Source organism: Procambarus clarkii, chromosome 13 (genome assembly GCF_040958095.1).
Source record: "Procambarus clarkii isolate CNS0578487 chromosome 13, FALCON_Pclarkii_2.0, whole genome shotgun sequence".
NCBI lineage: Eukaryota > Metazoa > Arthropoda > Malacostraca > Decapoda > Cambaridae > Procambarus > Procambarus clarkii.
Window position 1 is genome coordinate 17,303,292 of NC_091162.1, and position 19,943 is coordinate 17,323,234.

Consider the following 19,943-nt stretch of genomic DNA (forward strand, 5'->3'; position numbering starts at 1 on the left):
CAGCAAGTACTAGAAAGCAGCGGGACTTACAACAAAGGAATATAGTCACTATTTGTTGCCGCAACTTGTAAGAAAGGACGAAAGTACCACAGTTCAGTTAGTTTATTAACTCAGATTATATTGACTAATTGTTTCTGTGTCTAGAATTAATCGTTAGGGCATAAGACAACACCACTCACTAGGGTACGTGTCTCTAACCACATTTAAGTGCCACATTGGTAATAAATCTGCTCTTGGTAGATGTTACTGTGTATCATTTCCCCAGGTATACTGTGAGCACAGTAGACGTCAGTAGAGCAGTACCGTCCTACGACTCACGGTCGCCATTAATATACGTCCAGGACGGACCACATGTGGCAGATCAAGTCCGATGCTGGATGACCAGCTCTCACACTACAAACAGCTGAGGATATATAAATTCTTAACTAAAATAGTAGTAGTGTAGTTTAACATAGTTAAAATCTACCGTTTAATTACAATAAGGAGGGATGATTACTTGTGACAATAAATTATAAAATACAGTCCGCTTAGAAGTAATTAATAAAATTAAATACAGTTTCTTAAATTAATAATCAAATCAATCACCGGTAAATTTCCCCACAATTTCTCACCAGCTTTGCATCATCTGCAAACATTAAATGCGCGAGTTCACTCGCTTGGGAAGATCATTTACATACGTTTGGAATACCAACAGGTCTTGGACTGAGCCTTATGTTACATTCCTCCAGCATGAAGTCTCGTCTCAGAAAGTGACTCTTTGCTTTCTGTCATTCAGGTCTTCCGTTACCCAGTCCAGTGTTTTCCCCCATTGCCCCAGTCTGCTTCCCCGCTAGGTACACCAGCCATTCCTGAGGATCTGTGTTAAATGCTTTTTGACAATCTTGGGAAATACAGTCTACCAGGGCCCCCCTTTCCCCCTGTCTTACCATAAACCTGATACATAGGTTTAACTATAACTCAAGGATGTTTGTCAGACAATATTCTACCTTTCTAATCCATGGTGGTCTTTTGTCATACAATTAGTCCTGTCCAGAAGCTACATCATTCTCAGCCTGATTACTTTCTCCAACAAATTCAAAACGCATGTCAATGATACTGGTCTGTAATTTATTGCTTTCTGCCAATCAGTCTTTTTTGGAATATTGACAATACATTTGCTTTTTTTCGGAATTTCTGTGAGAATTCCCGTCTCAAGTTCTTTTATTAAAAATTTTAGATAATTGGTGAGAGCCTTCTGCAGCCTCCTTCAGCAGCTGTGATGAAATTAAGTGTGAGCCCAATGATTTTGTCTCATCTAACTCCTCCAAGTGTTTTTTTTTTTTATTGCCGATGCTGGAGTGATTACAATGTTATCCATTGTTTTTTCCGGCCTTTCATCCTGCAGCCTTGGTCGCCACGCTGGTTTTATTTTAAAGACCTTCTTAAATCTTACTGAGCAAGTGATCATTTGCTGTGTTCTCAATCTGAGCCTATGATCTCAATTATTTTCCTCCTCTTATGGATAAAGATTTATGGATTCCTGCTGCTTAGGTGGTTTCTTAGATTTTTCAAGCAATATAATTTTCATACTGTTTCTCTGCTTCTCTCCAAATTTGGGTGTATTTATTTCTGGTTCTCTTTATTTTTTTACTTCTCTCTTTCTGTAACTAATTTACTTTACGCTCTTTACCTTTTCTAAGTTGTTTTGTCTTTTCCTTTCCTTCCCTTCAGTGCCAGTTGAAACAAGCATTTGTTTCCTTTTTTTGGTCCTCTTTCTTGAGTGATATGAACTGCTCTATTGCACGGGCAAATTCCAAACAATGAATTCCACCATCTCATTTGCTATCTTTCCTTCAATCTTTCCTTCCCATTAAATTTATCGTAGAAGGTTCCTCATCTTACTGTACTCCACATGTCTGTAATCTCTCATCTTCCTCAACAGGCTTGTCTGAGTAGCCAACTCTCCGTGGTGTAGTGGTAAGACACTCGCCTGGCGTTCCGCGAGCGCTATGTCATGGGTTCGTATCCTGGCCGGGGAGGATTTACTGGGCGCAATTCCTTAACTGTAGCCTCTGTTTAATGCAACAGTAAAATGTGTACTTGGATGAAAAAACGATTCTTCGCGGCAGGGGATCGTATTCCAGGGACCATAGGATTAAGGACTTGCCCGAAACGCTACGCGTACTAGTGGCTGTACAAGAATGTAACAACTCTTGTATATATCTCAAAAAAAAAAAAAAAAAAAAATCCTGCAGCTCAACTCTGAAATCTAGCTGGATCACGTAGTAGTTGCAGGCTCCTTGAAGCTTCTCATACTCTGTATTTTAAAAATCTGCCTAATTTTGGGAAACACCAGGTCTAGTTTTGTTGGTAATTCCTGTCCTCTTCCTCTCTCATTGATTCTGTAAATGCTTCTTTAAGAAGCATTTGTCTGTCATGTCTACCAGTTTTGCTCAACATGTCTCGCCACCCAATTATGGGTACCTGTTTATCCAGTCTGTTTCCCTATTGTTAAAATCCTTCTAGTATTGGAGTTAAAATTTCTTGTTCCCCTTGCCACTGTGGCTGTGTTTTTCCTTTACCTTTAGGGAATTCTCATTACATTTGTCGTATTTTTCCCTATCCTTTCTACTGTTTGGCAGGGGGGGGGGGGAGAGGGTATTGTAAATCAACCCTTCCTCTATCTTCTTATCTCCCACTGTTGATATTTCTAGTGTGTCCCCTTTTGCTGGTCGAATTTCTGATAATTTTACTTCCTTAGAGTTCCAGTGTAGTTATACCACATTCCCCCTCTGTTCACCCTTTTTATTACTTGATTTATTATTATTATAATTATTATTATTATTATTATTATTATTATTATTATTATTATTATTATTATTATTATTATTATTATTATTAGTAGTAGTAGTAGTAGTAGTAGTAGTAGTAGCAGTAGTAGTAGTAGTGGTAGTAGTAGTAGTAGTAGTAGTAGTAGTGGTAGTAGTAGTAGTAGTAGTAGTAGTAGTAGTAGTAGTAGTGGTAGTAGTAGTAGTAGTGGTAGTAGTAGTAGTAGTAGTAGTAGTCCCCCCCTCCCTTTCTTATACCCATAATCATTGCAGTATTCTAAAACTGGGATTACAAAACCAACCTTCTCTTAAACAAAATATCTTAAGTCAGTGTTACAGAAGCCTGAAAATTAAAGCAAAAGAAAAGCACCTATTGTATTTGGGATGTGTTACCAATCACATACCTGCTCAGGTTTGGGAGTATCAGAGAATCTACTCGCACATACGAGAAAAACATCTGGAGCAGGCTTTCCGTTTTTGACCTCTGGGTCTGTGGAGGCTAGCACCACGTGATTGAACATGGTAACAAACTCCTTGTGATTTGTTGTTTTCAATTCATAACTATCTTGAGCACCGCCTGAAGCAATGGCTATGGGAATGTTGTGTTTGTGGAGATGGCGAACCAGTTTTTCAGCCCCTATGAGAAGTAAAAGAAAAAATTAAAGAATGTCAATGGTAATAAACTAATTAAATTTAAAACTAATTTTAATTACAACTTTCTAGTAACATACAAATAGTACATTACATGACAGTCAAAATTGTATCATGAATATTAAAATTTCAATTAAATGATTTAAATATTGAGTTAATCTATCAGAATTACAAATTTATATACTTATACAGATTGCTCTAATAAAACAAATATTAATTAAAAATCTGAATACTGATTAAAGAAACCAGCATAATTTATAGTCATATTCCAACATTATGTTCATTTCTTAAATAAAAGCAATAATGTCTAAACACCCAAAAGCAAGACAGAGCATGCACTGAAAAGCAAACAATCATGCCAACTATGGAAAGCATTTGGCTAGGGAGGGGGGGCAGGGGCGGGCTGTTATGGTGCAAGAGCTGCTACAGAATACCCGACACACATGAGTAAAAGACAAGATTTCACGGGAGATAAAAAGAAGTACACACGTAAGCCAAAAGCGAAGCATTTGAGGTGTTACATGTGACAAACAAAGAAAGAATCCAGCAGAGTAATATACAGTAATTTTCAAGTGCAAGGCTGAGAAACTGCGAGAGTGGCCATTAGAATGTCATACACCAAACAGGAGGACAGTGAACCAAGAAGCAGCAATGCAAAAGCTTAATATAATTGATTGACTTGAAAACTGATTGCATAAATAGTTAACAATACAGTACAAAAATATAACACTTCAGTGCTAATGTGGGATGAACCATTAACAGAAGTTTTTAAATATTATGTTTTGAGTTTTTATCAGAACCAAATAATGTCAATAAATTGAAGAAAAGAAATGTAAACATTTCCTGAACATGAGTCTGCTTCCACAGAGCAGCAGCCGGAAGGGTGACAGAATTCTTTGACGTTAATAAACTCAGAACCAGGCAGGACCTTAGACAGTCAGGAGTATTTAGGCAACAAGTGAAAAACGTCTTGAGGAAGCTATCCTCCATGTAATGAGGGGTCACACTACTAACATTTGACAATAAAACCTTCAGACAAAGGGTACAGCAATAAGGGCATCAAGTAGTGTGGCAATAGCCCAAATACTAGTATTTTTCAACACAGTTTTTGAATCGGCTCGAATACACAGTCTAATAATGTACCTACGCTATATAGATGACATTTTGGGAATAATGGCAGAAGGCAAAAGCTTGAACATTTTTTTAATTGGGCAAATACGGTTCATACAAACCTAAGGTTTAGCATAGAAACAAGTGACAAACATTTTGTTTCTAGGCAAGTCTATATAGAATAAGCTTATAGAAGGCTACACACGACAGTACATTACAAGCAGGCGAATCTTCACTCTTACTTGCTCTATTCTTCTAGCAATCTGCTATCACTAAACAAATCTATACCATATTCTTTAAGATTAAAAAGAATTATAAGCAATAGAGACAAGTTTCAGAACAAGAACACACATTGTATGGCTGTTTCAAACATAGAGGTTACCCAGATGAGGACCTACAAGATGCAAAAGCAAACTAAGCAGGAGGAACAGACATGACCTCCTATACACAAAACAAGTACATAATGCTAATGAGAAACTAGTTTTCCCACTTCTCTATTTTCTAGGAATTGCAGGTCCTCTTTGCTAAGAACTCATTAACTTGTGGGATTGCCTCAAGACCACCTATGAACAGCACACAGCATGGCAAAACTTTCCGCAAGAAACTCCTATGTTGGCATGGATAAGAGAGAAATCTCTAAGGGACATACTGGTCAAAGCTAATTTTCTGTAACAAGGCACATTCTTCCATCAACACTGGGACCCGGGGTGTCAGCTGAACAGCTGTTGGTGCGCCAAACAGGTTTTTCCATACACTTGTGTCAGGGTTGAAAAGGTTCTCCAATTAACAACTCTAAAAGTAAAAGCCCCATAAAGGAGGACAATTCTTGTGAGAAAATGAAAAAATCTAAATCAACACCAAGGATAATAACCTTGAAACAATGTCAGAGTCAACTAACAGATTAAGGATCTCCATGGTGGGTAGCATAAACACAATCATAAAGTTTAAGTAGAAACCAAGTACTAAGCATGGCTCCCAGCAAGACAATATTGTCCTAAGAAATAAAACACCACTTATCAAAAACAGGTAACTAATCCCAGAAGAAATAGAAAGAGCATCTTGGGGGAGTAACAGGCACACAAGTGAAAATGTAGGTTGGCTGAACTCTACAGTGACCTGAGCTGAACACTTGGTGCTGCTCTTGGGTACTAACATGATGATTGTTTAACATCGGCGAACTACTGTTCTTATCATTTCCTTCATTTCTCTATTTAATCAGGACATGTAGATAACTTTGCCCTGCCTGTATTTTCTGGGCATTTTTTTCTGTTTTGGGTTGATCTTTGATCCCGATTCTGTCCTAGTGTCTATGGACATATCAGATTCTGTTTTTGGTGTTTGGTACATCTATGCAATTAGAGAGGCCTGGTAGAATAATAGCAAATGAGAGTCAAAGCACCTGGGAGCTACTAAGGGGCCAATCCAGAAAATAATAAGCGTATGCAAGCTCCCACCAAAGGGATGTTGTAAAGAATATTATACAGTATTTACAAGTGTCTATAGAGAATGGGCACAGTCTTAGAAAATAAAAAAAATGTTAAAGTAAAAAAAAAAAAAAAAAAAAAAAAGAGAATGACACACAGGCACAAACATGTGAAAAATTAACAACAGTGAATGAGAAAGCAGTGCTCACTGAAAAAGCATTACAGGCACCAACCAACAGTTTCACTGCCATCCACTCAAAAGTGCCACTACCAGTATTTACTTTCCTATCTAACCTGCCTCTCAGTGACAAAAGCCACCTAAGTTGCTTCCCAGGTTGTCACAAGGGAGCAAACATTGATGATCTTATTTTTTTCTCGCTCCCATTCCTTGATACCACATTGAAAATATTGAGCATCCTGCCACCATGTCAGCTCAAAATAGTGGAAATGTGTCAGTGAAAGTTTCTACTAGCAGCAAATACAAGAGGAAACATTCTGAGATAAATCTTCAGCAGAAAGTAGAATCAATTAAGTGGAGAGTGACATCCCTATAAGCTTTAGGTGCACTGGAAAGTGATAAAGCAATATAACTGAGAGTACCAGTCAGGCAAAAGTAAATTTCACTGATGATGCAATGTAAGAGTAGTACTAACAAAGATGATATGAATGTGTTTTTTTTTTATTTCATATTTCTAGCAATCTAGCAACATGTGCTGTACCAGTACATACATGTTATTAAACTGGATGCTTATGAAGGCAAAGGATTTTTAAACAAAAATATCATTATGCTACTCAGCAGTTTTTGTTTAATGAGAGGTGGCTAAGACAACTTAAGAGTCATCATGATATGTGAGAGAATGTGTGCAGAAAGAGGGAGTCATTTAAGAAACTTTAGCATCTCAACCTAGCTCCTTGGTAGATGCCTCAAATTCACCAAAGTCTGCGACAACAACCAATTATTCAAAACAGCAAAATCCCTAGACATCATCCTTGGAAGTATTAGTACTCTAATATTATTATTACTAAGTGCAGTATTGTGCTTGAGTATATAGAACTAATATATTTTTGGATGTAACAACAGGTGGGATGGTTTATTCCCTAATGGTGCCATAAATATGATCAAATTGCCATGTTCGAACATTGCCGGTTCTGAGGTAGTTAGACTGTGGGTTGGTGCCTGAATGTTGGGAAAACTTCGCAGGCCACCATGTGTGTTGCAGTGAAGGTTTCGTACCTCTATATTTTTCAAATTTAATTTTAATTTGCATCTAATACCTAGTTAAACAATACTTTACACTAAAATACCTCCCATTACTTTCACTGTTGGAAACAATTCTGGATAAAAAGATTTCACCCGTTTAAAGTATTCATCAGGGGAAATTTTCAAATTGAACATGGCACAAAATTTCTGTGCAACTTCCAATCCAGTATGTCCCATTTCAGCCATTATGTTTTCCCAAGTCAGTGAATGGCCATATGATGCAAGGGCTTCATTGTGGATAGACAAATACAAGTCCACAGTGTCTGCAATAAATAATGGCATATAAACTGAGCAACACAGTATCAAATTTTAAAATGATAATAACGATGACAATAAGCACAGCATACTGCACAATGCAACATATCAATTTGTAATGATATACATTACAATGCCTGGGACCTATTCATAGTTTTACTTAATGTTTTCAAGTGATGTACAATTCTGTGTAGCCTTAAAAGAATGAAAACATTTGTATCGGACCTGCTACGAACTCTCAAGATTTCGGTTATATCAAGATAACTACTAAATTGTATTTTTCTTAACATAGATTATAGAACACAGCTTTATGCACATTTAAATGCACAAGAACAAATACAGTACTGTATATAAACACTGCACTGTGAATGCATTGCATGGTAAAAAAAAAAAATATATAAAAATTGTATAGCATTTTCTGAATTCTCCCTTCCCTCTGCTCCCTCAACTATTATCCCACTGTGTTCTTGGATATGGTATCAGCAATCGAGCAAGGTGGCATACGGTACACCACCAGCATGGAATTTTCATGTATCTCTGCAGGGTCATGTCATGAGGGGTGTCACTAGAAAAATAATGAACAGAGTAGTTACCAAACAAGGCTCTCACTATTTCCTAATTATTGTCTGGTGTGTTGTCTGCAGGCTGGGACCCATATTCAGTTAAGTTGGACTTGTTTTCATCTTTAAAAAGTCTGTACCATATTGTACCAACATACTATATGATATATTTAACGGATTCCCGTGTTTTGGCAGAGCAGTGAAGCACCTAGGTGACTAGCACATTATGCTTGCAGATTGGAGGGTAACCTAGTAGAGTACAGAATTACTCTTCCACTTTCCTTTTTTGTCTCTTGCATCTGTCCTGTAAGCTCAGGGTAGGTCTCAGTGACACTGGGTTTGCAACATGTTTGTCATCATTGGGGGCCACCCTGTTTAAACCTGCACCTCAGTGGGCAACATAATTGTACTCGGTTGCATGGGTAGTCTCAGTTTCCAGCTTTAGTAATCCTCTAATATTTCCCTTATGGTTTGAGAGGAATGTGCTTCTTTCTGTCACCTCAACACATGTATGATGTTTTCAGGACATAGGTTCTGTTTAAGATTCTGTGACCAGAGCTTTGGCTTTGGTGTTGCCTGTTAGGAGCTTGGATTTCCAGTCTCCTTCACTACCTTGAGGTTACCTTGAGGTGCTTCCGGGGCTTAGCGTCCCCGCGGCCCGGTCGTCGACCAGGCCTCCTGGTTGCTGGACTGATCAACCAGGCTGTTGGACGCGGCTGCTCGCAGCCTGACGTATGAGTCACAGCCTGGTTGATCAGGTATCCTTTGGAGGTGCAACCATTCACTAGCTGTAGATCCTCAAAGGCTTTGGTCTTTTCATCACGCACTTGTGTGAGAATTGGTTGATGGGGCTGCTGTTCTACTGTCATCAGGATGACATTTATCGATATGTGGGGAATAATTGGTTCCAGTCACACTTTTCTGATACTTCATACGTCTCGGTTGTTTGTGACGAACTGTTAATACTGTAACCTCTCCTATGCTCCAGAAATATCTTCTGGAAATGTGCTGATCCTTACTGGGATAAAGCTGACTTGTGAAAACTATAATGTATCCCTAGGATACAGGGCATAATTAATTGGTCACATTGTAAACCTGCTTCTAAATTATTTGACACAGTTTGGGTCATTTCTCAACATGTGAATGGGGTTAATTTAAAATGATGGTATATATTACAGGTAATCTACAAAAAATCTGCAGTACAGGTGTAGATATTTGTTAGGGTTGCAGCTTGCTGTGTTGCTATAAAGTATGGAAGGTATTATGGAAGGCTGGGTTTCATACTGTACTGAAGAATTAATCTTTAGTACATTATTATTCCAACAATACTTTTTTCATATCTGCAAAATTGTAGACCTTCCCTTAGATATCAATGTTCATCTTCATTTTTGTGTGCAACGGTATGAATAGAATTTTTTTTTTTTTAAATTGCATGAATGGCCTCACAGCTGGCTCCAATATGGTCCACTCAAGACTTGCATAACCCACCAAGCACTAGACATATTTATCAGTGATGAAGATTTTTGTAATTGATCCTGTTATTGACGAAGGGATGGGAAACAGTGGTGAGTGCAACCTAAACCACTGCTAGTAGTACAACCTTGCTATGATACAACAGAATGAATCGCAGATCAAACTTCCCCATGGAAGTAAAAAACAGAAAAACTGTATCACAATTACCAATTATTTCTGCAATTTTTGTTTTATTAAATCTAAGGCTACACCACCTGTCATCATAACAGGGTTGGAGGAGTCGGCTATTCGAGACAGTGCTACAGTGTATGTAGTATGAAAGTGTACTGTACAGCGTGTATGGCACCAATAAAATAAAGGTGGTAGTACAACAATTTTTTTTTAATAAATGGCTATGAACTGTCTGGAAACACATCATTAGCAGGTTAATTTTTTTTTTTTAGAAAGGAGAGTACAGGACTTGCATCATGTAATGGATAGACCAGGTAACAAGCATAGAGGAAACATTAAATATTATGAAATTATTAGCACTGCAATGAATAGTGCAGAAAGTACTGCACCTTGTTATGTAATATAAACTAACCCTCTGAAATACAGTACCGGTACAGACAAATACTCCAAGATACTTCCCAAATACATTTTTCAATCTGATGGGGTTAGCACAGTGAGCATGCAGCTTAAGCATTTAAAGAAACACTACCAAATATTTACTTATATATACTGTACTGTATATAAAATTAATAAGACATACATTAGAAATAAATATATATAGAACAGACCACAATTTTCTTATGTATTAATGTACCTGGTAAGACTTTGGCATTAGGGAAGAGTACGTCATACTGACTGACAATTTTCTCAAGATACTCCTCAACAGTAAGTGGCAGTTCAAGGGATTCAATGATGTGTTGTGCTGCCATAGATCCCTTCATTCCCATACACCTCACTTTAATCTCCCAAGTGTACACCTTGCTGTACTGTGATGCAATTGCCTGCGTGGCATCTGTGTATAGCCTCTCCGTGTCTGTTGTAAATATATACAAGACATTTATACATTTTCTTAATCACTTAAAGCTGTACCTAAGGATGTAAAGAAAGGATGCTAGGTATGATCAATACAAACACTTGACAGTGTATAGAGTACAATACCGGAAGCAAATATTTTATATTCTATTGTTTTTATTCTATTACAGTATTTTAGTAAACACAAGATAAATCAGAGGTACAGCATGTCCACACACACATGCAATATGCATGCATGCATGTTTTATATGATGTTAGCCAGCTAAATCTCAATTATGGACCAAGACAGAACATCCTACAGTTCTGTTGGGGTTGTTACCCTAACCATCATTGGAACACACGAAATGGGTAAGCCGCACTGGACCTATTTGCCCATGCGACACCTTACTTCACCTCACTCTGTTACATATTCAATTGCTCCAGCTAGATTGTATTTTTACTTCTACCCATTCCTTCCCCTCCGCCCCTTCCCAAATCCTTATCCCCCTTCTAAGTGCTATATAGTCGTAATGGCTTGGCACTCCCTCTATTTTTTCCAGTGATCTTGATAGTTCCCTTCCCTTCCCTTTCACTCTACTTCTGAAAACTGAGAATCATTTAACAAGAATGATGTACTAGGGTGAAATAATGGTATCATACAGTGGATGCATGCAGTTAGTAATATGCAAGGGAAGCATGGAACAATATATGAAAGTAAGTGTGGGGGAAGGGGGGTCAGAGACTGAAATAGTGAAAGTTTGCATGGTGATAGAGCCTCCTATAGTACCATTTGAGCGAGCCACCAAATATGGGAGTGGCAGATGCCAGTCATCATCCATCAAACAATACTGACATACTATGCTACCTTGTACAGTAATATCAGATATTAACACTCACTGGCTCTCATGATACAAGTCACCAAACATTTAGGTGGTTGTGAGGGTATTCTATGATATGAATTTTAAACCTGCAGGTACTAAGCACTATACAGTAAAACATAGATCACAAAACATATTAACACTGGAGAAATTATTTTAAAAATGTTGATATAATTCCTGCACCTGGCTTTTACACCAGTACACATGTGGCTGATCACTTTGTGATCACCATAAGTCTGGATGCCTAAATATTTTCGTTAATATCTCGGTAAGTACTGGTATTGCATCAACAAATTGAATTTTGATGTCTTTATATAGATAAAAATCTTGACTTAATTATTTATTCAATTTTCCTAAAGTTATTATAGAACCTGTAATTGTATGGTAATTTTATCTCCAATTTAAACACAAACCAGTTTCTAAGGTGACTGAAGTCTGGCATCTTTACAATAAGGCAGCTTGTCAAAAGCATCTTGTAACTATTGGTAATGATTAATGAGAATGCACCCAGAGTGTTGGATAACAACAGACATAAAGGCAATAAGATGGAGGTATTTTAGAGCACAACAGCTGATAATGTTGCTTACTGAGAACAAGAAAAAGACAAAAAGACCAATTAGCCTGCACTATGCAACATTTCATACAATAACTCACAAGCCAGGTATGACAAAACTCTATATTGTATTGCAAATTAATCTGTTACTGATAGAGCAATACCTGGCATTAACTGGGCGCTTGGAAACACAGTTTTATACACAAGACTGACTTTATCCAAGTACTGGTCCACAGTGAGGGGTAGATCAAGAGATTCAATATTATAGAGAGCATCAATATTAGCCTTGAGACCCATACAGTGCACCTGCATCTCCCATGTGAATGATTTTCCATATTCTGTAGCTATTATTTCTGCTGCCTGTGCATACAGTCGTTCCGTGTCTGTTATAAAAATATTAAAAATAGGAAATCTACAAAGCACAATATAAATTGATTAAACCTATACAGTAAATGTGGAGACTTAAAGTAGCTATCTTGTACAACAAATTAAAATTTCCTAAAGCAGTAAGTGTGTATTTTATATCAATTATATTTATTTACATCAGTTACTATTGTGGACTAATATATTATTATTTATTATATTAATTATATTATTCATACATGAACAAATGCTAATTAAGATAAAACACAGTGAGTATAGCTATTAACAATAATATTGCTAGATCAATCTCCACTGTTTCTCTTTAATGCTTTTCAAACTATAGTACAAGTAATTACACTTCTTTAAGAATAATCAATATTTATATCAAGAAACAGTAGCAATAATCCTGCCATATCTGTTTGCGAGATATAATTATATTATTACCAGTATACTTTTCAACAAACCCCTTAAACCTATACCAGGTTTGTAACAACTATCAGTAACAAAGTAAAGCCTAAATAATTCACAAGATATTCTTCCCCCCCTCAGCAACTTTCCTGTGCTAAATGCTGATTAAGTCATGCTTTTGACCGAATAATCTCTGATACCCACCTTGACTAGGACCAGAATCTTGTTCCTTCTACGAGCCAAAGGGAGCTCAGAGATCAGAGATCTACCCAAAACTGAAAACTCCCAGAAAGCATAAGTAATCCCCCCCCCCACTCACCCAAAAAAACACTATTTGGGTAAAATTAAGGGCCCAAAAGTTACAATGCAAATTATCATTACCAAGACATTGACTTACCAAGCCAGTTGTGCTAGACCATCACCAGTTACCAGCTTAGGTCACCTGAGACTCCAACCAACCAATCAACCAACCCTATCAACTCACTGGCCTAGTCAATCTTAGGAGGTACTTCTCTGCTGGGCTCATTCTACTGCATCACGCTTAAGCTGAATGGTGATGGCTATGCCTGTTTAGTCTTTTTCCCCAAGAGGCCAATGCTTTGTTGTTATATCCTATTTTTCATCTCGATTGTTATTTTAGATCACCAACATTGTGTGTACTCTAGCTTATTATAATGCTTTGACTTTATAACATGGTTTCATTCCCTGGTGGTTAGCTTGCATTTGATTCCTCTTGAGACACCTTGATTCCAAGTTCAAGTTCACAGGACTTGTCCTGCCCTGCGAGGCCTGTCAATGGAGAGCAGAGTTTCCTTACAAGTTTTATGTGCTTTGTTTATGCATTGTGATCACATCTAGCCCTACTCTTGCATATGAGGGTTTTACGCTTTTGCTGATAATGTACCTGGGTTGTTCAAGCATTTGCTTTTATGTGGCTACTTATGCCTTTTCCCACTGGGTATTTATGATTGGAGTTAGGGCATTTGTTAACCTGAGATGCTCCCAATACAACTGCCTGTCTACATAATGGTCCATGTAGCTAGCATTGCTCATCTATGTGGGAATTTTTTAGAATTTCAATTTATGGGTGGGTCATTATGACTTCCATGTCTGACTCCAGCCCCATCAATGCAGTTTGCAAACATCCTGGCATCAGAATGCCATTCCGCAGTTTTGATTGAACCCCACTATTCCAGTTTCCCTTGGGAAAGCGGGGGTTTGATTTTGACAACAATTATCATTACCAAGAATTAACAAGATATTCTTGAGATATTAACAAGATTAGTAATCTTGGTAATTAGCTAGCAATTAGCTAACTAGCAGGGACGCTAGTTAGTTTTGGTTGGCTGATTGGAGCTTCGGGTGATCTGAGCCACCACCTGGTGGCGGTCAGGCACAATAGGGTTGATTTATTATGTTTATATAATATGTTTCTTGGTGGTAGATTTTTCCCAGTTTTAAGATATTTGAGCCCTTAAAGCTCCCTTTGCCTTGCAAAACGAGCCAGATTCTGGTCCGGGCTTGTGGTACATTAGGTGGGGTCTCAAAAGACCTGATGCTTTGCCTTAAGAAATGGTTTAATTAGAAAAGGATTGCATTACATTCAGCACTTAATTTCTATATTATTAATGGGACGGTATACCTGTAGATGAAAGCACAATGCAAAAACCAAGTACTGTAATACTGTACAGTAGTACTGTATTATCTTTTTGGTCTTGTAACTGACCATCTCTGGAACCGGCCATACAATGTATATTAAAAAAAAAAGGGCTTAACTTTTTTATGAGCTCTGTTTAGTTAGTGAAAAAATATTGTGTACAGTATGTCCAGGACTCTTAGGGTCTGTATTTGACAACTCCACTAACTTTATTTCTGTTTGGAGTTACAGTATATGTTAAAAAGCAGCAGAAATTGTATAAATTTATCCAATTTATTTTAAACATTCACAGTACCTGTGCTCCCAAACAAAAAGAAATATAATACTGTACAGTACAATATTTATTAATTCTGAAAACATATAATTTATGACATTATTTGGTTCATCATACAGTATGTATATGTAATTAACTACAAAAAATATATACATGTATGGGGGGTATGTAAGAATTGTTGTGGGATACACAGTTAGTAGCTCTTCCACATGCAACATTTTTCACGGGTTTATGGCTATGGTACTGCATCAATGTCAATCAAGGAAGAATGAGCTTTAAAATACTTACCAGTATATTTATTTTAATTTGTTTTCCCATCACTAACAGGTTTTGGTGCATATGAAGATAGAAGTAAAATCTTAAAAAAAAAAAAAAAAATTGAGCATGTGAAGAACTTGTGCCTGATTAAGCTGCTCTACTGCCACCATATATATTATGGTGGCACATATATATCCATTCACTATAGAATGAATGATAACCAAAATTGGGCAAAATTTACAGGTACACAGGGGCCTGACAGCTGAGTGGATAGTGCTTTGGATTTGTAGTCCTGAGATTCCTGGTTCGATCCCTGGTGGGGGTGGAAACAAATGGGCAGTTTCTTTCACCCTGATGCCCCTGTTACCTAGCAGTAAATAGGTACCTGGTAGTTAGACAGCTGCTACGGGCTGCCTCCTGGGGATGTGTAACAAAAAGGAGGCTTGGTAGAGGACCGGGCCGCAGGAACGCTAAGCCTCGAAATCATCTCAAGATGACCTCAAGAAGATACAGCTTGCAGAAAATATTGGGTGTGAAATTTGACATGATCACAACCTTATAGCAGATCAAACTTGTAACCCTAAAGAAACGGGATTCTTTTTACTAATCCCAATTACATAATACTCTAGTGACTAGTGATGAGTTAGCACCAAATAGGGGCAAGGAGTCGATTCAAAGGCTCAACATCTCATATGTTTAGCAAATGCTTTAACACACAGAAGTGCAAACTCTGAATATTAGTGGCTTTATGTATGGAACTTTTCTTGCCTATCAAATCCCTAATGTTCATGTATCATATGTATGTATGTATTCTTGCATAAATAAATTATTATTATTGAGAAATTATTATTCTTATTTTTATTCATATTATTAATGCATTATTAGGAAAAGTGCTCAGTCATGTACAGTCAAAGAGATGAAAGTGTCTAGAAAAATACTGTGCCAATCGGCATGCATAAATTATTAAAAAAACTGACCAGCTACATTTTTGCCATTAAATTGTACACTACTTCACTGATTCAACTTTTGGACAAGGAAATCATACACATGTACAGTACAGTGCTGTATTATCCATGCAATGCTGCACAGCATTTATTGTGCATGCACAACACCTGTTAATTATCATTAACAGGGTCCTGTAGCACAGTGTACTGTACATAAAAAATATACTGCATGTACATTATATAATTCAGTGCACAATGTAAGTGCTCAGCAGTCGTATCCAACAGCCTGATTGACCAGACAACCAATTGGGGGGGGGGGAGCCCTGGTTGGAGACCAGGCTGCAGGGTTGTTGATCCCCGGAAGCAACAGAAGGCAGACACTAGACACAAGGTAAGTGTAGCCAGGTCCTAAACATGAACCTTAGACTTTGTGCAAGAGTTTTAGTTGTAACATAAATAGCATTAAACTGTAATAAAAATAATATTCTATGTGATTTTAGTAATAAAAATGCTAAAATAAATGCTCAATCATTTGTACAATTTTGGGGGGTTAAAAAAAAAAAAAAAAAAGAGTCCAGCCTGAATGGATATCCCGATGGAATAGAGGGATTCAGTACCAATGAATTTGGATATCTAGAATGCCATGATAATTATTAACGCAAGCAAACCTTCATTCTCCAGCACCAGGAATACTTCCCCATACCTTCAACAACTGATGAAGATACAGTACCATACCAGAAACCACTCCATAAATCACTTGCCAACACAGATGGTCCCAACAAGGAGATACCTGGCATCAACTGCGCTGTTGGCATGATCTTCCGGTGAATCTCTGCCACCTGTGTCAGATAATCCTTCACAGAAAGAGGAATTTCCAGAGAGCTGATGATTATTTGTGCACAGTTTTCTGCTTTCTGTCCCATCTGTGCCACTTTAACCTCCCATGAGTACATTTTCCCAAATGGCTTAATTACACATTCTGTGGCAGCAGTATACAGTGACTCTGTGCCTAATCAGGAAATATTGAGTTAAATTGACCTTATGCTGAAATTATTGCAAGAATACAAGTATATTAAAAAGAAATGGAAACCACTTAAATATAGGTACATCACTTTTTAGTCAAGTTTTGAGCTGGAATTACATGATGATCTTCATCTGGGTTTATTTAAATTCTGTATTCAATGGGAAAAGCATATTCCTGAAGATCTATCATGTGTCTTTGTTAAACCGTACCAAAAACCTGCTAATAATGAAGTTGCACACCTAAAACATAACTTTACCAAAAAAATGTACAGTAACTTCTTGTGCCTAAAACAATAGATAGATTTATATATGAACGAGATTGGGTGGTTATAAATAGGAATGGCCTCATATGGGCCAATAGGCCATCTGCAGTTACCATCATTCTTATATTCTTATTTGGAATCAGTTTTGATGAAAGTGGCAGAGATAATAATACATTTTACAAAATGTGCCCTATAATGTACCAGTACTGGAACAATTTTTGGGATTAAGAATGCATACCTACCCTAAGAATTTACCTTCCCTAATAAATGAGTTGAGAAAAATACTGTCTCTAATCTATTAGTCCTGAGGAAATATGTTGACCAAACCACACACTAGAAAGTGAAGGGACGACGACGTTTCGGTCCATCCTGGACCATTCTCAATCGACTTGAGAATGGTCCAGGATGGACCGAAACGTCGTCGTCCCTTCACTTTCTAGTGTGTGGTTTGGTCAACATTTTTCAGCCACGTTATTGTGACTCGTGTCCTCCCTGAGGAAATATACCACTCTTCCGAGTGCTGATATCTGCTTAGTAAGAATTGTTTCAACAATGAACCCAATACTTTACCAATAAGGTTTATGGGCAAGTGCCATGCATTATTGGAAAGCAGATCATCAGTGCTTTCTCACGAATAATCAAAGAATCTGCTGAATAATGAATAATTATATAACCTAAGGGGTTGTGGATGTGTTGGATAAAGACCCCTGGAGCATTACACAATTTGGATACAGAAATATCCAACGAGAACAGTGACATACAGTACTTTACTTATTTTTTCCTATACAATATCTAAATACTGTAGCACAGAACCCAATGGGTTTGTATCTAAATTGCACAGTAACCTGTTGTTGTTTTAGATTCAGCTACTAAGAACATAAAGTTCCAAGTAGCACGGGCTATGGTGAGCCCGTAAACAGTAACCTATGGGGGCCTGTATCTGAATAGCACATTGGGCCCATGAACACCTTACCTAATAATAGCCCATCCATATCGAATATAACATGTGTCACGGGCTTGAAGAGACACATGGTGCTATATAGTCGTCCTTAAGAGTCCGGGTTGTTGTTGTTATAGATTCAGCCACTCGCACCTCGGACTCGAAGGTTTATCTCTACGAGTGGTGATGTGGGGGAGACGCGTCACTCTGTAGCACGTCACTGATTATGATGTGGCAAGGCTGTTGTCTTGTTGTTGATGGGGGAAGTTGTTGTGTTTGAGAGTTCAGACTTGACCAGCGAGGGCTGGAGGTTGTGTTGATGTTCCGTCAGCTGATCGTTGCTGTTGTCTGTAGCTAAGCGGTTACACCGGGATTCATCAAGCACTTACGCAGACACTTATGAATCCGGTACACCTTTCCTGAATTATCGCGGCTTTGTTTACTCTCATTAAACAGTTTACAAGCTCCGAAGCACAACGAGTTTCTTTATAACAATAATAACTTTGCGTTGGGAAGTTTCAAAGCTCGTAAACAGTAACCCAGTAGGAGTAAACAAAGCCTCCATAATTCAGGAAAGGTGTACAGGATTTAAGATGTTTTTGTACTTTCTTACAATGTATTTTTATACTTACAATGTACCTGTAAACATTTTTTTTTAATTTTGCTAGAAATTGCCTTCTTAAGATTATATGTTAGATTAAGGATCTGCCCGAAACGCTATGCGTGCTAGTGGCTTTACAAGAATGTACAACTTCAAGTCTCTGTACTCTCATGAACCCAATGTACCTTCCCGTATATAAATAAATAAATAAATAAATAAATAAATAAATAAATAAATAAGTCCTCTAAACAAAGACGCAAAGTCCATTCCATGCACTCACCAAACCCCCTGTTTATCAATAAAAAAAAGTCCGTCTAATTACCCAAATTTACTCAAAGGTACCCAAAGCTTCCTAGCATTACGTAAGTAATGAAGAAATATGGTATATTTACTTGATATAATATAATGTTGATATAATGATAGATATAATGTTAGATATAATGTTGGTGCTGAATGTAGAACATGAAAAAACATATTTTTACTCTGAAATAATATAAATGTATAACGAAATTAGACGAAACTAAGTGGCATGAAAGGCTATAGGAAGTCGACGATCCAAACGATAATGTTTTTTTTTGTTGTGGAACGACTTATCCAAGTTGAACAAATTATTCAAGATATATTGTTGCCTAGAGGCTATATTAAGTTATGTTTGGAACCCATAACGGGACGGGGACTCACATTGCAACCCCAAACGAGACGGGGACTCTCACTGCATTCCATAGCGGGACGGGGACTCACACTGCAACCCCAAACGGGACGTGGACTCATACTGCAACCCCAAACGGGACGGGGACTCACACTGCAGCCCATAACGGGACGGGGACTCACACTGCAGCCCATAACGGGACGGGGACTCACACTGCAACCCCAAACGGGACGTGGACTCACATTGCAACCCCAAACGGGACGGCGACTCACACTGCAACCCAAACGGGACGGGGACTCAAAATGCAACCCCAAACGGGACTTGGACTCACATTTCAACCCCAAACGGGACGGGGACTCACACTGCAACCCATAACGGGACGGGGACTCACACTGCAACCCAACACGGGACTGGGTCGTTGCGTGTGGGGGGTGGGTCGTGGCGTGTGGAGGGAGAGGGTGGGGTCGTTACCTGTGGGGGAGGTGGTCGATGCAGGGGGGGAGGGGGTGTTATGGTATTTGGAGGGGGAAAGGGTAGTGGTGTGTGGGCCCCCACACCACGACCCCCTTCCCCCTACACGCCACGACCC

The 19,943-nt window shown here is 38.1% G+C and overlaps 1 protein-coding gene across 5 annotated transcripts; it reads right to left on the reverse strand.

Moving 5' to 3' along the window:
• Window positions 1–3,181: 3,181 nt before the first annotated feature.
• Window positions 3,182–18,508, reverse strand: LOC138364264 (pseudouridine-5'-phosphatase-like). Of its 5 annotated transcripts, none has more exons than XM_069323740.1 (4): window positions 18,138–18,508; window positions 16,669–16,717; window positions 12,139–12,357; window positions 3,182–3,444 (listed from the first exon to the last, which is right to left on the reverse strand). In XM_069323740.1, exons 2-4 carry the CDS (start codon window positions 16,691–16,693, stop codon window positions 3,197–3,199), a joined length of 492 nt encoding a protein of 163 aa, XP_069179841.1. In that variant the 5' UTR covers window positions 16,694–16,717; window positions 18,138–18,508; the 3' UTR covers window positions 3,182–3,196. The 5 variants fall into 5 exon arrangements, with proteins under 5 accessions (XP_069179841.1, XP_069179840.1, XP_069179839.1 ...); XM_069323739.1 differs by lacking the exon at window positions 12,139–12,357 and adding an exon at window positions 10,347–10,565 and having other exon boundaries at window positions 18,138–18,504; XM_069323738.1 differs by lacking the exons at window positions 12,139–12,357; window positions 16,669–16,717 and adding an exon at window positions 7,298–7,516 and having other exon boundaries at window positions 18,138–18,506.
• Between the last annotated feature and the right edge of the window lie 1,435 nt (window positions 18,509–19,943).